Source organism: Scomber scombrus, chromosome 15, assembly GCF_963691925.1.
Source record: "Scomber scombrus chromosome 15, fScoSco1.1, whole genome shotgun sequence".
In the NCBI taxonomy this organism is placed as follows: domain Eukaryota; kingdom Metazoa; phylum Chordata; class Actinopteri; order Scombriformes; family Scombridae; genus Scomber; species Scomber scombrus.
Window position 1 is genome coordinate 3,884,421 of NC_084984.1, and position 14,800 is coordinate 3,899,220.

General features: G+C 40.8%; 3 protein-coding genes across 3 annotated transcripts; 2 read left to right on the top strand and 1 right to left on the bottom strand.

Annotated features, from left to right (window-relative positions):
* The first annotated feature begins 1,106 nt into the window (after nucleotides 1-1,106).
* Nucleotides 1,107-2,456, top strand: gal3st1b (galactose-3-O-sulfotransferase 1b). Its single transcript, XM_062435154.1, is given in 2 exon segments — nucleotides 1,107-1,228; nucleotides 1,265-2,456. Coding segments are annotated over 2 exon segments (1,314 nt in total).
* A 3,263-nt stretch (nucleotides 2,457-5,719) lies between these two features.
* LOC133995338 (cytochrome b-c1 complex subunit 9) lies at nucleotides 5,720-6,426 on the bottom strand. Its single transcript, XM_062434693.1, has 2 exons — nucleotides 6,256-6,426; nucleotides 5,720-6,067 (listed from the first exon to the last, which is right to left on the bottom strand). Exons 1-2 carry the CDS (start codon nucleotides 6,394-6,396, stop codon nucleotides 6,017-6,019), a joined length of 192 nt encoding a protein of 63 aa, XP_062290677.1. The 5' UTR covers nucleotides 6,397-6,426; the 3' UTR covers nucleotides 5,720-6,016.
* Nucleotides 6,427-6,870: 444 nt separating this feature from the next.
* zmat5 (zinc finger, matrin-type 5) lies at nucleotides 6,871-9,856 on the top strand. The gene is made up of 6 exons (XM_062434821.1): nucleotides 6,871-6,989; nucleotides 8,173-8,352; nucleotides 8,514-8,576; nucleotides 8,684-8,764; nucleotides 9,116-9,224; nucleotides 9,334-9,856. Exons 2-6 carry the CDS (start codon nucleotides 8,226-8,228, stop codon nucleotides 9,479-9,481), a joined length of 528 nt encoding a protein of 175 aa, XP_062290805.1. The 5' UTR covers nucleotides 6,871-6,989; nucleotides 8,173-8,225; the 3' UTR covers nucleotides 9,482-9,856.
* The last annotated feature ends 4,944 nt before the right edge of the window (nucleotides 9,857-14,800 follow it).

Genomic DNA, 14,800 nt, shown 5'->3' on the forward strand with positions numbered 1-14,800 from the left:
ACACATAGAAATATTTCTCATACTCAGAGTTTTTAAGTATTATTTTGGTTTTAAAAGATAGAAAATAACCTATTTATTGCCTTCAGAAGATTATTTATTTAAGATGATTTGTCATTATAGGATATTTTGAAACAGCTATGGAGGTTTATGTCCAATTCAGTCAATGTGGGAGGAGAAATTTACCTCTGACTTCTTTCTTTCTTTCTTTCTTTCTTTCTGGCACACCTTTGCTAATGCTGTCGTCTGTAAGTAAATTAATTCCCTCACTTGTATTTTACTTGCTTACACTCATTTTCCTGTGTTGATCTACCGTTTAAAGTGTGCTCCGGCTGTTTTGATCACCAAAGAAAGTTTTAAGTTTTTCAGGATAATGGTTTTTAATTTCAGGCTAGCATATCTTGTGTGTGTGGTCTTTCATTTATTTCATTGAACTACTTTATGAGACAAATGAGACAGACTACATAGATGATTATCGACACACCTTTCCTCATCACAAAACCTTCTTAAATGTTATGTTATTTAATCTTTTAAATGTCAAAGCTAAACTCTACTTTTGATGTTTTTCCCCACTTTAAAATCAAAAGAAAGTTATCCGTTATTCCCCAAAGTCAGCACTCTGCTGTCCTACCTACATTACTACTTGCATTCCTACTGGTTATCGGAAAAAAGCGGTCAAGTACCATAAACATGTTTTCAGTGTCAACATGGGGCCTCTGTGTTTTATTTGACAGAATGAATGACTCAGCACATTTGTTCCTTATCTGTTTATCTCCTCATCTTTCTTTCTCTCTATCATCCCCCCTTTTCTTATTCTATAGTCTCTCAGCCTATGGATTCCTCTTATTTTTTAGCAGTGATAAATACTGGGCTACATTGAGAGGCCTGGCTTTTTCACATCACAGGAGGGATGAAATGAGATAAAGGGATAATTATTTGGCCTGTGTGAAAGAATTGCTGCAGGGTGTTACAACTGTTTATGTGCTTCGTGTAGCTGCTCATTGGCTCTGACAGCATAGGAGAAAAAAAAAGTGTACAAAGCTTTGTTTACCTCTAATATTTTCCTCTATGCATGTTTGCTCTCTGATTTCATTTTCAGGTTTTTAATAATGTCTGGCATCAAAGGAAGTAAGTGCAAGCCCGTAATACGAAGGCTGATTCTCTGGGTTTTATTGGCCAATGTTACGCTGGTACTGTACTGCTTGACGAACCCGACTCAAATGAAGATGAGGTAAATATATCTCAAGCATTATTTCACTGAGATGAGGCTATTTGTCTGATACTCATCCATATCATTTGTTTGCAGTGGCTCCCAAGAAGACACATGTCCTCTTAACATGGCAAGATTATTGAAGAAAAAGTTGATAGCACCCTCTCAAATCACAAAGTCACAGTCTGAAGAGTGCTCCCCCAAAGGGAACATCATGTTCATGAAGACCCATAAAACGGCCAGTAGCACAATACTCAACATCCTCTTCAGGTTTGGAGAAAAGCACAAGCTTAAGTTTGCCTTCCCTGATGGGCGCAACGACTTCTTCTACCCATCGCCTTTCCTGTGCTCCCAGGTGAAGGATTACAAGCCTGGCGAGTGTTTCAACATTGTTTGCAACCACATGCGCTTCGACCATGAAGAAGTAGCCAAGCTTCTGCCTCCAGATGCTGTGTACATCACCATCTTACGTGACCCGGTGGATCTCTTTGAGTCTTCCTTCCATTACTACCACAGAGCAGTTCCTCTCACGTGGAGGATCAATGGCGAGAACAAGCTGGCAGAGTTTCTAAAAGATCCTCACTCCTTCTACAGTCCAGAGGCTTTCAACTCATTCTATCTTAAAAATCTGCTCTTTTTTGACTTTGGATTTGATAACAACCTCGAGGCAGACGATCCCCGTTTGATGAGGTTTATTCATAACTTATCGAAACGTTTTCATCTGGTTCTCATAGCAGAATATTTTGAGGAGTCTCTCATCCTGCTCAAGGACAGACTCTGTTGGACGATGGAAGATATCCTGTATTTTCAGCTCAATGCTCGCAAGACCTCATCAATATCTCGACTGACCCCTGAGTTGAGAGCCAAAGCTTTACAGTGGAATGGAGCCGACTGGAGACTCTATCAGTACTTTAATGCTACCTTCTGGGCCAGAGTCGAAGTGTATGGGAAAGAAAGAATGAAACAGGAAGTAAATGAACTGAGGAGAAGGAATGCTGAAATGAGGGCCATCTGTATCGAGGGAGGACATGCGGTTGAAGCCCGAAAGATTCAGGACAGGCGTTTCCTGCCTTGGCAGCCGGTAGGAGAGTCCTCCATCCTGGGGTACAACATGAAGAGGGATATTGACCCCAAATTCAGGACAATCTGTGAAAAAATGGTCACACCTGAAATAGAATACTTATCAGACCTGGGCGTAAGCCTGTGGCTTACTAGACTATGGGGTTGGTTAAAAGATGCTTTTTACTGACTTCCTGATTTGAACATGTTATTTATGATGTGTCACCTGGAAGGATGCTTATCAAAAAGCTCATCATAAAAAAAGACAATACATAACTGAGCTATAAACATGATTACATGATATCTGCACAACAAAAAAAAATTAATTCCCCTTTGGCTACATATTTTCTTTACATTCAGAAAATATGTACCACTCATAAATAAGGTTGGCCTACAGTTGGGTCTCATTTATCTCAGATACCTCCATTCCTTATCTGTTAACCTTTGTGTCGTCCTCCCGGGTCAAATTGACCCCGTCTGTTTTGACTGTTCCTTCTTTCCTCCCTTCCTTCCTTCTGTCTGTCCTTCCTCCCTCCTTCTCTCTTTCTTTCCTTCCTCCATCCCTCCTTCTTTCCTTCCCTCCTTCCTTCCTTTCCTTCCTGCTCCTCTCTTTCTTTCCTCCCCCCTACCTTCCTCCCTTCCTTCTTTCCTCTGTCCTTCTTTCCCTCCTTCCTCCCTTTCTCTTTTCCTTTCTCCCTCCCTGCTTTCTTCTTTCCTCCATCCCTCCTACCTTCCTTTCTGCCTTCTTTCCTCCATCCTTCCTTCCTTTCTCCCTTCCTTCCTTCCTCCCTTCCTTCCTTGACTCGAGGACAACAGGAGGGTTAAATGCTCCTGATCCTTTGTTGTATCATTCAACACTGTGTACTACAGAAAACAATGCATAGTGTAGACAGTAATTCTCTGTTGTTGAACCTAAACTAGTTAAACTCTAAAACTGTCTCTCTCTTTGCTGGTATGTTTTACATATTCAGTGTTTCACCAATGTTGTGACACTTACTTGATTGTCTGAGCCTAGAACAAATGTTTATTTTTGTCTGTATCAGGGCACATAACATACTTGTCATGTTTTTTGTTGAGGAATCAAACCAGGATGTGACATCTCCCACTGAGTCGTCAGTGATTGTTGTAAATGCACTGATAACTGTGCAGAGCGCGATTAATGGGGCATGCAGTGTTAGTGGCCCACCTAGAGGCCTAAAATGCAGTTACATGGATGATGTCATCGTCACTACAAGTCATACTAATTTCAAATGGAATGCAAAAAAATCAAATGTATTTCTTGTGTGTATATTCAGACTTCACTTCAGAAAAATGTATAAAAACCTGTGGGCCTTACTTCTTTAACCCTTCTGTTGTCCTCGAGTCAAGGAAAGAAGGAAAGATGGAAGGAAGGAAGAAAGGAAGGAAGGAATGATGGAAGGAAGGAAAAAAGGAAGGACGGAAGGAAGGAAGGAAAGATGGAAGGATGGGAGGGAGGAATGAAAGGAAGGAAGGAAGGAAAGATGGAAGGATGGAAGGAAGGAAAGAAGGAAGGAAGGAAGAAAAGATGGAAGGAAGGAAGGAAGGAGGGAAGGAAGGAAGGAAGAAAAGGAGGGAAGAAGGAAGGAAGGGAGGAAAGGAAAGAGGGAAGGGAGGAAGGAAGGTAGGAAGGGAGGAAGGAAGGAGGGAAGGAAGGAAGGAAGAAAAGGAGGAAAGGAAAGAAGGAAGGAAGGAGGGAGGGAACGAAGGAGGGAAGGAAGAAAGGACAGACGGAAGGAAGGAAGGGAGGAAAAGAAAGAAGGAAGGGAGGAAGGAAGGAAGGAAGGAAGGAAGGGAGGGAAGGAAGGAGGGAAGGAAAAAGGAGGGAAGGAAGAAAGGAAGGAGGGAGGAAGGACAGACGGAAGGAAGGAAGGAAGGAAGAAAAGGAGGGAGGAAGGAAGGAAGGAATGAAGGAAGGAAGGAAGGAGGGAAGAAAGGAAGGAAGGAAGGAAGGAAGGAAGAAAAGGAGGGAGGAAGGAAGGAAGAAAAGGAGGAAGGAAGGACAGACGGAAGGAAGGAAGGGAGGAAAGAAGGAACAGTCAAAACAGACGTGGTCAATTTGACCCGGGAGGACGACACAAAGGTTAAACAACCTATCTTTGGTAATTCATGATATTTCACAAAGATCATCACTCATTGTTCTTTGTCACTGTATCAACACCAGCTACTATTTACTGATTCAGTGATTAATGAATATTTTTTTGCCATACCTTACCTGCCAGTTACAGATATATAGACACATAAGGACCCTATTGGATTAGTAAGTAGCCGCCATGTAGGCCAGGTCAAACAGGTCAATCTGAATGAAGCCTTTATCATTTTTATGCCAACAGTAGTTTCAGTTTAACTATTTAGATCTCTTTTTTTTTTTTACGGTATTTGTGGAACATCCGACACGTGTTGAGCTAGAATTAAGTTGATCTTTCTCTGTATTGTGAAGACAAATCATCCTTGGAATAAAACACGCTGTTATATCGGTACTCGTGTTTAGTATACAGTACCCAACTGCAGAGGCCTTATGTACAGCATTTTGTAGAAGAATCTTAATAGTTAGGGTACTACTTTATTTTAGAGTATATCTCTAAAATATGCCAGCTGCGAAGTTTTTTAATCTTTTGTATGTGATGCTCTTTGTCAGCTTGTTTTGAATCATGCTATGTAATGTAACATTTGTATTGAAATTATGTATAAATATGGCAACAAAAAAAATAATAATTCAGACTCGTAACTTTCTATTTTACACTTGCACATCATATATTATCTTTAGTCGCACAGGACAATAATTCATGACTGAAGTAGTCCTCAAATAATGTGCCTTTTCATTTAAGTGACTGAAGATTATAAGTCTTGTGCATTTTCTTAAAAGAAATACTACTGATAGTGCTACTGCTGTTATCTGTCCACTCTGAATTGAATATATCTGTTCAGCTCATCCCTAACATGTTAAATACTGGATACTGAGCTGTAGTGATGGCTATATTTTTAAAGTACATAACAGAAGGGCTGCAATAACGATTCATTTCATTACTGATTAGTCTGTTGATTATTTTCTTGATTAATCGATTAGTTGTTTAGTCTGTAAAAAGTCATAAATGGTGAAAAATGTCAATGTTTTCCCAAAGTGACACCCTCAAATGTTAGCTTGTCCTTACCAATTGTCCCCAACCCAAAGTCATTATTACAGAGTAAAGAAACCAAAAGATATTCCCCAAAATCAAATATTTTCTTGACAAAAGACTCAAAACGATTAATTGATTAAGAAAATAGCGATTCATTTAATAGTTTACAACTAATCGATTAATCATTGTAGCATGCAGTTAGCTGATAGAAACCATTGCTGCATGTTCCTCTACAAAGTTATTCATTTAGTTCACAATACAATGCTGCATTTGTGTGTCATAGGAGGAATTATAAATCAAAACATTGCAAGATGTGTCAGACATTAACACATGTTTTAATTTAAGCATTTACAATCTGTGAGGTGAATGAAGGCATGACAGATAACAACACAAGGGGGAACTGGGACGAGGTGACAGGAACCATTGCTCCATCTTCAGGGTGGTATGGGCAGTCGTTCAGCGCCCATGGGATCTCTGGTAGCATGGGCATGACTTTGAGCACATAGTCCTTATGTTGACTGCTGCTTGATTCAATGTAAGTTGTCCAGGAAGGATGGATCATGGACGTGTGACAACAGTTGCACTTCGGCCTTAGATAACCCCTGGCCGCGTCCTATTCCTCCTCTTTATTCTCGTAGTTGTGTTTGATGTGTTTCCACAGTTTCTACAGCCAAACACACATTTAAGCGGTTAGACATTTCATATCAGTGCTTAAATCAACACAGAGACAGACATGACTTCAGTCAAAAGGACGTAGGGACTAGCGGGCAAGTTAGCTTAGCTGACGTTAGCACCACAAGCTAACAAGGTCAGAATAAAAACACCATTTAAAACACCGACGGACACACTTACCCCGCGATTCAATTGCTCAAAAACTGCTTCACCACCTTGGTCGAATATCCGTTCAAAGACGACCGCGCCAACCATGATGGTTATAGCGAAAGTCGAGGTTCTCCTGAAGAGCAGGTTATAGACCGACTTGGTGAGCGACATGATGGTGTTGGTAGTGCGCAGGAGCGGAAACACGTCCCTTTCCTCGTCCGCTCGGAGCTCCGATGTTACGGTTTATCTAGTGACCGTGTTAACTGGTGACTTTCACATAGGTGTCCTCCTAAAAGCCGTCAAATGTAGTTGAAAAAACTTTTAAATGCATACTCGTCTGCGTCTAATATTAAATTGGACGTCATGAATTAATTTTTGCTCAGCAAGACTCATTCACCTCTCGTAACGTATATTGTAATCTAAGAAACAAACCGTAATTTATAAATTGGCAGTGCAGCTGTGGCCCATCTTGGAATTATATATCCTACAGTTATTATTTTCAATCGGAAAAAGGTTCATATTTAACCAATTATTCTGTTTAATAATGTAAATGTTTTCATTGCTATTTCGATAGCTGCCGTCACCACGACAACCACGAAAGCGTTTGCCCGGAAGAAGTCACCAGTTAACACGGTCACTGGTTAAAGCAGAACACCGGATAGCATCAGCAGTGGGACTACTCTTGAAGTGTTTGTTGTTTTTGTCTTTATCAAAGTAGCAGTAACACAGCAGACATCACAGAGGAAAACACACTTTCGCCAATGGTTTGTACTCCTGACTGTTTGTATGTAATTTAGTTATACAATCAATCAAACGTTGTGTTGTGACATAATGCTTTGATAGAAACGCTCCGGACAAATTTATGAGGATGTTAATGTTTGAAACGCTCGCTAAGCCAGAAATGTGTTTGTACGAATATCAAACTTTCAGTATGGTTATAAACAGCTTTATATTTCCAGACTTTAGCTGATTGTATCATCAGAGTACAACCAGGCGTTTTTTCCCCAAATTAATGTTGTCTTAAGCGAGGTGCCTATATTATTGTACCAGTAGATGTCAGCAAAATACCTGTTCCCCTCTCTCTCTCTCTCTCTCTCTCTCTCTCTCTCTCTCTCTCTCTCTCTCTCTCTCTCTCTCTCTCTCTCTCTCTCTCTCTCTTTTTTTTCTTTTTTCTTTTCTTTGGGGAAAATATATTTTTAAATTATTCTTTAAACATAAATCACATTATCCCCTTAACACCACCCACACCAATCTTCCCCTCAGACTCCTCCAGGCAAAACAAAAACAAACTACTGATAACAAATAGTAGGAATTCATAGCACATAAACACATCAGCATACACATGTTTCTCTAACTAAAAATATAATATCTCATGTATCTGCCAACATAACGCCTGTTTCTTCCCTTTTAAGAAACTGCAAAATAAGGGATCCCATATTTCCTTAAATGCCTCCTGTTTGTTTCACAGTACACATGTATTTTTTTCTAATGCCATACAAGACACCATCTCCTTAATCCACTTAACTATGGGTGGTTTATTTCTACATTTCCACTTAAGGGCTATCAGCCTCTTTGCTTGCAAAATGCACATGTTGTTAAGAACATATTTTTTATATTGAAATATTTATGTTATAAAGGCTCTTGGTGTTTTTGATAGGGATGTATGGCTCCAGTTTGATAATATAATACTCATCTGTTACAGCCTTATTTTTCCACAATCTCTGAAGAAAACTCTGGAGATTCCCCTTTTTTTTTAGGAAAGGGAAGAGTTTGGCTTCTTTTCAATGAATCAGACACCTTGAGTATAATTATACATTGCATGGCAACCGTCACTCAGTGTAATCCTGGATACCACCAAACAGAAATGATATCAGTCAACACAGCTCACTCACCACAAAGCATTGACACAAACGTTATCTAAAATGAATTCTGTTTACTGTCTTTCAGAGGTTTAATAGGTGACATCCATCTTGCTGATTTAAAGACATAAGACCTGAGCCATGGGGAGGAGGTACTACTGTGACTACTGTGACAGATCCTTTCAGGACAACATGCACAACAGGAAGAAACATCTGAATGGTGTTCAGCATCACAGAGCAAAGAAGGCCTGGTTTGACCATTTTAGAGGTGAGACTTGCAGATGCTCTTGAGGCCGCTGAGATTTGGTTGCAGTTTAAATTGAATTAAATGTTGTATTTCTAATGACATATCATTTTTAACTACACAGTGCTACATTACAATTTACCATTTAATATGCTAAGGAAGTCTTAAACCTTGTTTTTTTGCAGACTTTGCAGCTATTCTGTATGATGAGCAAGCAAAGAAACCCTGCAGGAAGTTTCTGCTAAAAGGTAGTGGCACTGTTGAATTTTACATTTAGTCAATAAATAGAAAATCATATTTGAAAAAAAAAAATCTATGTGCAATTATATTCATTTCTGTTTTTTGTCTGCTTTAGGGATCTGTGATTTTGGCCCTAACTGCAGGTTTTCTCACATGTCCGAGGAGGATCTGTCAGACTTAAAAAGACAGGTGGAAGGTAAGCCGAAGGGTGGTTCTCTCTCCCATATAGTTACACACCTATAAACCGAATACATTACACCCCCCCAAAGCAATATGCCACATATATTATACACTTTGCATTAGGAATAATACATTGAACACCAGGTGTTCACCACAGTGCAGAAACAACTTGGTAGATGATGGGTTTAGCACACCACACACCTTTGAATATGACTCTCACACACTTTCCCTGAACAAAAAATGGATTTCCAACGAAATTGATGGCACACAAATAAAAGTACAAGCTGTCAAGTACATTTTATCCAGATAATTACCTCTGTGTTGAGAAGAGTTTTCATTTCTTCTCTTTTTCTTCTCATTCTTTCAGATGAAAGGCAACACAGAGAAGACTCTCAGGACAGATTTATGCCTGGACGAAGTATAGAAGACTGGCTCTCTAGAAGGGAAAAGAAGCGGACTGCCCTCGGTAGCAAAGGGTATGAATGTTCATTTTTGTTTCAACATATAGTCATACATGATTAGCATTTGGCTAATGGTTGTTCATGTCAATTTAGAATTCAACTGTTGAATTATTTATCTCCACAGAGATCTAAAAAACAAGGACGACTGTGAAGAAAGCCAAACAGAAAGTGACATACCTCAGCAGCTCCTCTCCTTTCATGACCTTCCACCCTCACTTATACCTCCTCCTGCTGCCGGGTGGAAAGTCAAAGTGAACACAGAATGGAGTTGAAATATATTCAATTTGCTTTTCAAATGACAGTAATAGAAGGAGGGATGATGCAGAAGAGATGGTTCCCGTAATGACATATTCACATTGGAAGTAACTGCATTTGACAGCTTGAAATAAGGGTTTGGGAATGGGAATGGGAATAGTCGATATATTTTGTATACTCTACAGTACAGGCCATGTTTGGAACAGCTGTTCATTAAAATGGAAAATCTTTTATTTTAAGCTTGTGCTGTGTCACTGGGGAATCACTGATCTCATGATCGTAATTATATGTATAACTCAGCCAGCCACTGGGAAAACACCATTTTACTTCCTAAATAGTAAAGATGACAATGTAATGATCTGGATTACATTTTATAATAAAAAGCTTCAGAGTCTGAATGTTTGTCAGTACATTTTTATTTTTTATCAGTATGCCTCACACAGATCTCTTCGATTTTTGATAAATCATTTTTGTTGGCCTTTGGAAATCCTGAAGTAGGTTATTCCTCTTCATCAGGGATATGCCTAGATTTACATACTCTATGTAGTCTTAAAAATGAATGTATTTGATCTGTTTTATAGTTAATGTAGTGTTTACAGCAGAAATATAATTAATGATTTAAAATATTAAATCGGTGTTGGAAGGAAATACACTGAACATTTATTAGGCTTCAATGTGATTTGGTGAGAAACACTGATTATAAAATTAACTTTTGTTTGTTTACAAGAAACCCCCCATGAGGGAACTTCAATATTAATAAAAGTGATGCTATATAAAAATGCCATTCTTCCCAAGTGCACCCTCTTTAGCTTTGAACTTCACCTTTGCTATGTGACACAAACACTCATCTGTCGTCTGTAGCAGGAAATTGTAGCATTTAACCTTTGTGTCGTCCTCCCGGGTCAAATTGACCCCATCTGTTTTGACTGTTCCTACCTTCCTTCCTTCCTTCCTTCCTTTCCTTCCTTCATTGTTCCCTTCCTTCTGTCCTTCCTTCCTTCCTTCCTTCTTTCTGTCCTTCTTTCCTTCCTTCCTACCTTCCTCCCTCCCTCCCTTCCTTCCTTCCACCCTCCTTTCCTTCCCTCTACCTCCCTTCCTTCTGTCCTTCTTTCCTCCCTGCCTCCTTTCCTTCCTTCTTCCTCCCTTCATTCTGTCCTTCCTTCCTTCCTTCCTTCCTTCCTTCCTTCCTTCCTTCCTTCCTTCTTTCTGTCCTTCTTTCCTTCCTTCCTTCCTTCCTTCCTACCTTCCTCCCTCCCTCCCTTCCTTCCTTCCTCCCTTCCTTCCACCCTCCTTTCCTTCCTTCTTCCTCCCTTCCTTCTGTCCTTCTTTCCTCCCTTCCTTCTGTCCTTCCTTCTTCCTCCCTTCCTTCTGTCCTACCTTCCTCCCTCCCTCCCTTCCTTCTTTCTTTCCTTCCACCCTCCTTTCCTTCCTTCCTTCTTCCTCCCTTCCTTCTGTCCTTCTTTCCTCCCTGCCTCCTTTCCTTCCTTCTTCCTCCCTTCCTTCTGTCCTACCTTCCTCCCTCCCTCCCTTCCTTCCTTCTTTCTTTCCTTCCACCCTCCTTTCCTTCCTTCTTCCTCCCTTCCTTCTGTCCTTCTTTCCTCCCTTCTTCCTTCCTCCCTTCCTCCCTCCCTCCTTTCCTTCATCCTTTCCTTCCTTCTTCCTCCCTTCCTCCCTTCCTCCCTTCCTTGACTCCAGGACAACAGGAGGGTTAAAGAAGTCAATTTGTAGAATATCAACAATCCTCATGCAAGTTTGTTTGGATTCCTCCTGTGAATATTGTCAAGAATGGCACTTTATTAAATTTCACATCCACATCCTGATACAACCCCAGTCTGCAGGCAGTGTGCTGTGCTCTGTTACTAATGAGTGCTTAAAATGCCATCACACCACTACACCCTGACTCTTCCTGTCCTGTCCTATAGTCTGAGATGTTTGGGTGGTTGTAATGAATTCAGAGTTTCACCCTGTTATGCTGCATACCCAAAACAAGCAATCCTACCTAGATCTGTTATTCTTGTTTCTTTATGTCCTCTCTGTACTTGAAGTTGAAGCTCCTTCCTTCCTTCCTTCTTTCTGTCCTTCTTTCCTTCCCTCCTTCCTTCCTTCCTCCCTTCCTTCCTTCCTTCCTTCCTTCCTTCCTTCCTTCCTTCCTTCCTTCCTTCCTTCCTTCCTTCCTTCCTTCCTTCCTTCCTTCCTTCCTTCCTTCCTTCCTCCCTTCATTCTTCCCTTCCTTCCTTCCTTCCTTCCTTCCTTCCTTCCTTCTTTCTGTCCTTCTTTCCTTCCCTCCTTCCTTCCTACCTTTCTCCCTCCCTCCCTTCCTTCCTTCCACCCTCCTTTCCTTCCTTCTTCCTCCCTTCCTTCTGTCCTTCTTTCCTCCCTTGCTTCTGTCCTTCCTTCTTCCTCCCTTCCTTCTGTCCTACCTTCCTCCCTCCCTCCCTTCCTTCCTTCTTTCTTTCCTTCCACCCTCCTTTCCTTCCTTCTTCCTCCCTTCCTTCTGTCCTTCTTTCCTCCCTTCTTCTTTCCTTCCTTCTTCCTCCCTTCCTCCCTTCCTCCCTTCCTCCCTTCCTCCCTTCCTCCCTTCCTTGACTCGAGGACAACAGGAGGGTTAAAGAAGTCAATTTGTAGAATATCAATAATCCTCATGCAAGTTTGTTTGGATTCCTCCTGTGAATAGTGTCAAGAATGGCACTTTATTAAATTTCACATCCACATCCTGATACAACCCCAGTCTGCAGGCAGTGTGCTGTGCTCTGTTACTAATGAGTGCTTAAAATGCCATCACACCACTACATCCTGACTCTTCCTGTCCTGTCCTATAGTCTGAGATGGTCGGGTGGTTGTAATGAATTCAGAGTTTCACCTTGTTATGCTGCATACCCAAAACAAGCAATCCTACCTAGATCTGTTATTCTTGTTTCTTTATGTCCTCTCTGTACTTGAAGTTGAAGCTCCTTCCTTCCTTCCTTCCTTCCTTCCTTCCTTCCTTCCTTCCTTCCTTCCTTCCTTCCTTCCTTCCTTCCTTCCTTCCTTCCTTCCTTCCTTCCTTCCTTCCTTCCTTCCTTCCTTCCTTCCTTCCTTCCTTCCTACCTTCCTCCCTCCCTCCCTTCCTTCCTTCCTCCCTTCCTTCCACCCTCCTTTCCTTCCTTCTTTTTCCCTTCCTTCTGTCCTTCTTTCCTCCCTGCCTCCTTTCCTTCCTTCTTCCTCCCTTCATTCTGTCCTTCCTTCCTTCCTTCCTTCTTTCTGTCCTTCTTTCCTTCCTTCCTACCTTCCTCCCTCCCTCCCTTCCTTCCTTCCTCCCTTCCTTCCACCCTCCTTTCCTTCCTTCTTCCTCCCTTCCTTCTGTCCTTCTTTCCTCCCTTGCTTCTGTCCTTCCTTCTTCCTCCCTTCCTTCTGTCCTACCTTCCTCCCTCCCTCCCTCCCTTCCTTCTTTCTTTCCTTCCACCCTCCTTTCCTTTCTTCTTCCTCCCTTCCTTCTGTCCTTCTTTCCTCCCTGCCTCCTTTCCTTCCTTCTTCCTCCCTTCATTCTGTCCTTCTTTCCTCCCTTCCTTCTGTCCTTCCTTCGATGTTATTTTTGTAAGATTTTTTCATACAGTGCTTGAATTTCAAAAGTCACATTTTCAAAAGAGAAAAAAACAAACAGTCGGCTCATTTTTTTTGGATTTCTTTGTTTTTATTGGACCACATGCATCTAGACACCACTTACATTAGTGTATAACTGATGCAGTTACCTCTATGTGTACAGTTACAATTACAGAAATAAAACAGCACAGGATAATTACCGGTGATGTCACACTGCAGGATGGTACAACAACTATTAATTGAAGTTCGAGAACCTTTGTCAAGAAAAAGGGGGAATGAAAGATAATCCATAAATACTTATTGGTACTTAGATCAGACTTAGATAAGTCATTTAACCTTTGTGTCGTCCTCCCGGGTCAAATTGACCCTGTCTGTTTTGACTGTTCCTTCTTTCCTCCCTTCCTTCCTTCCGTCTGGACTTCCTCCCTCCTTACTTCTCCCTTCCTTTCCTTCCTCCCTTACTTCTTTCCTTTCTCCCTCCCTCCTACCTTCCTTCCTTCTTTCCTCCATCCTCCCTTCCTTCCTTCCTCCTTGCCTTTCTCCATCCCTCCTACCTTCCTTCCTTCTTTCCTCCATCCTCCCTTCCTTCCTTACTTCTTTCCTTTCTCCCTCCCTCCTACCTTCCTTCCTTCTTTCCTCCATCCTCCCTTCCTTCCTTACTTCTTTCCTTTCTCCCTCCCTCCTACCTTCCTTCCTTCTTTCCTCCGTCCTCCCTTCCTTCCTTCCTCCTTTCCTTCCTTCTTACTCCCTTCCTTCCTTCCCTCATTCCTTCCTCCCTCCTTTTCTTCCTTCTTAATTCCCCCCTTCCTTCCTTCCTTCCTTCCTTCCTTCTTACTCCCTTCCTTCATTCCTCCCTCCTTTCCTTCCTTCTCCTTTCCTCCCCTTCCTTCCTCCCTCCTTTCCTTCATTCTTAATTCCTCCCTTCCTTCCTTCTTACTCCCTTCCTTCCTTCCTCCTTCCTTTCATTCCTTCTTCATCCCTTCCTTCCTCGACTCGAGGACAACAGAAGTGTTAAATTTAATAATACATCTAGAATTAGCTAAATTTTTGTCAAAAGGGAGGATTTTGTAAAATAAAAGTCTAAAGTTACTGTAAGACAAGGCATGAAAGTGCAATTTTTAATACTACAAAGGCACAGAACAGAAGACATCTACAGTCCAAATCAAACATATAACAATTAAGACAATCCGTCAACAAAGTGCACATAAATCTGCTCATTAAAACACTGTAACATACAGAGTAAGACACAATACTTGCTTATAGGTCCTAAGTCAAGATTTGATACATTAACAATATTTTACATTCACACAAAATCCATACCGTACATGTTATGTTCACACGAAGAGGTAATGTGATGTCATATAAGAAGTTCATACATAAACAGCTACAATTAACGAGATAAACAAATATCCGTTTTATTGCCAGAATGATTCTCACGATTTAATATTTTTTCCTCTTGTGATATAGCTTCGATAAACTTTAAGATAAAAAGAGCAAGAAAAAATATATAGCGCATTTTGTAAAACTCGTCAAATTTGACATTTGTTAAATAAAACAATTCTGAAAAATGAATCTTAACAAATCAGAGAAGTTAACGTAAGTGCATGGCCTTAATACACACAAGAACTTGTATCTGAATGTCCACATACATCAGAAACCTGATTTTTATTTATTTTTTTGGGGGGGGGGTTTGGTCTTTTTTATTTATTTATTTAATTTTTTTACAAAACATTATGCTTACATTCATAATAAAATTC

Coding starts and splice junctions, on each gene's coding strand:
- LOC133995338 (XM_062434693.1), bottom strand. CDS start 6,396: ATGTCGCTCACCAAGTCGGTCTATAACCTGCTCTTCAGGAGAACCTCG. Junction 6,068..6,255: donor TTGAGCAATTGAATCGCGGG/GTAAGTGTGTCC, acceptor GTTTGGCTGTAG/AAACTGTGGAAACACATCAA.
- zmat5 (XM_062434821.1), top strand. CDS start 8,226: ATGGGGAGGAGGTACTACTGTGACTACTGTGACAGATCCTTTCAGGAC. Junction 8,353..8,513: donor CTGGTTTGACCATTTTAGAG/GTGAGACTTGCA, acceptor GTTTTTTTGCAG/ACTTTGCAGCTATTCTGTAT. Junction 9,225..9,333: donor ACTGCCCTCGGTAGCAAAGG/GTATGAATGTTC, acceptor TTATCTCCACAG/AGATCTAAAAAACAAGGACG.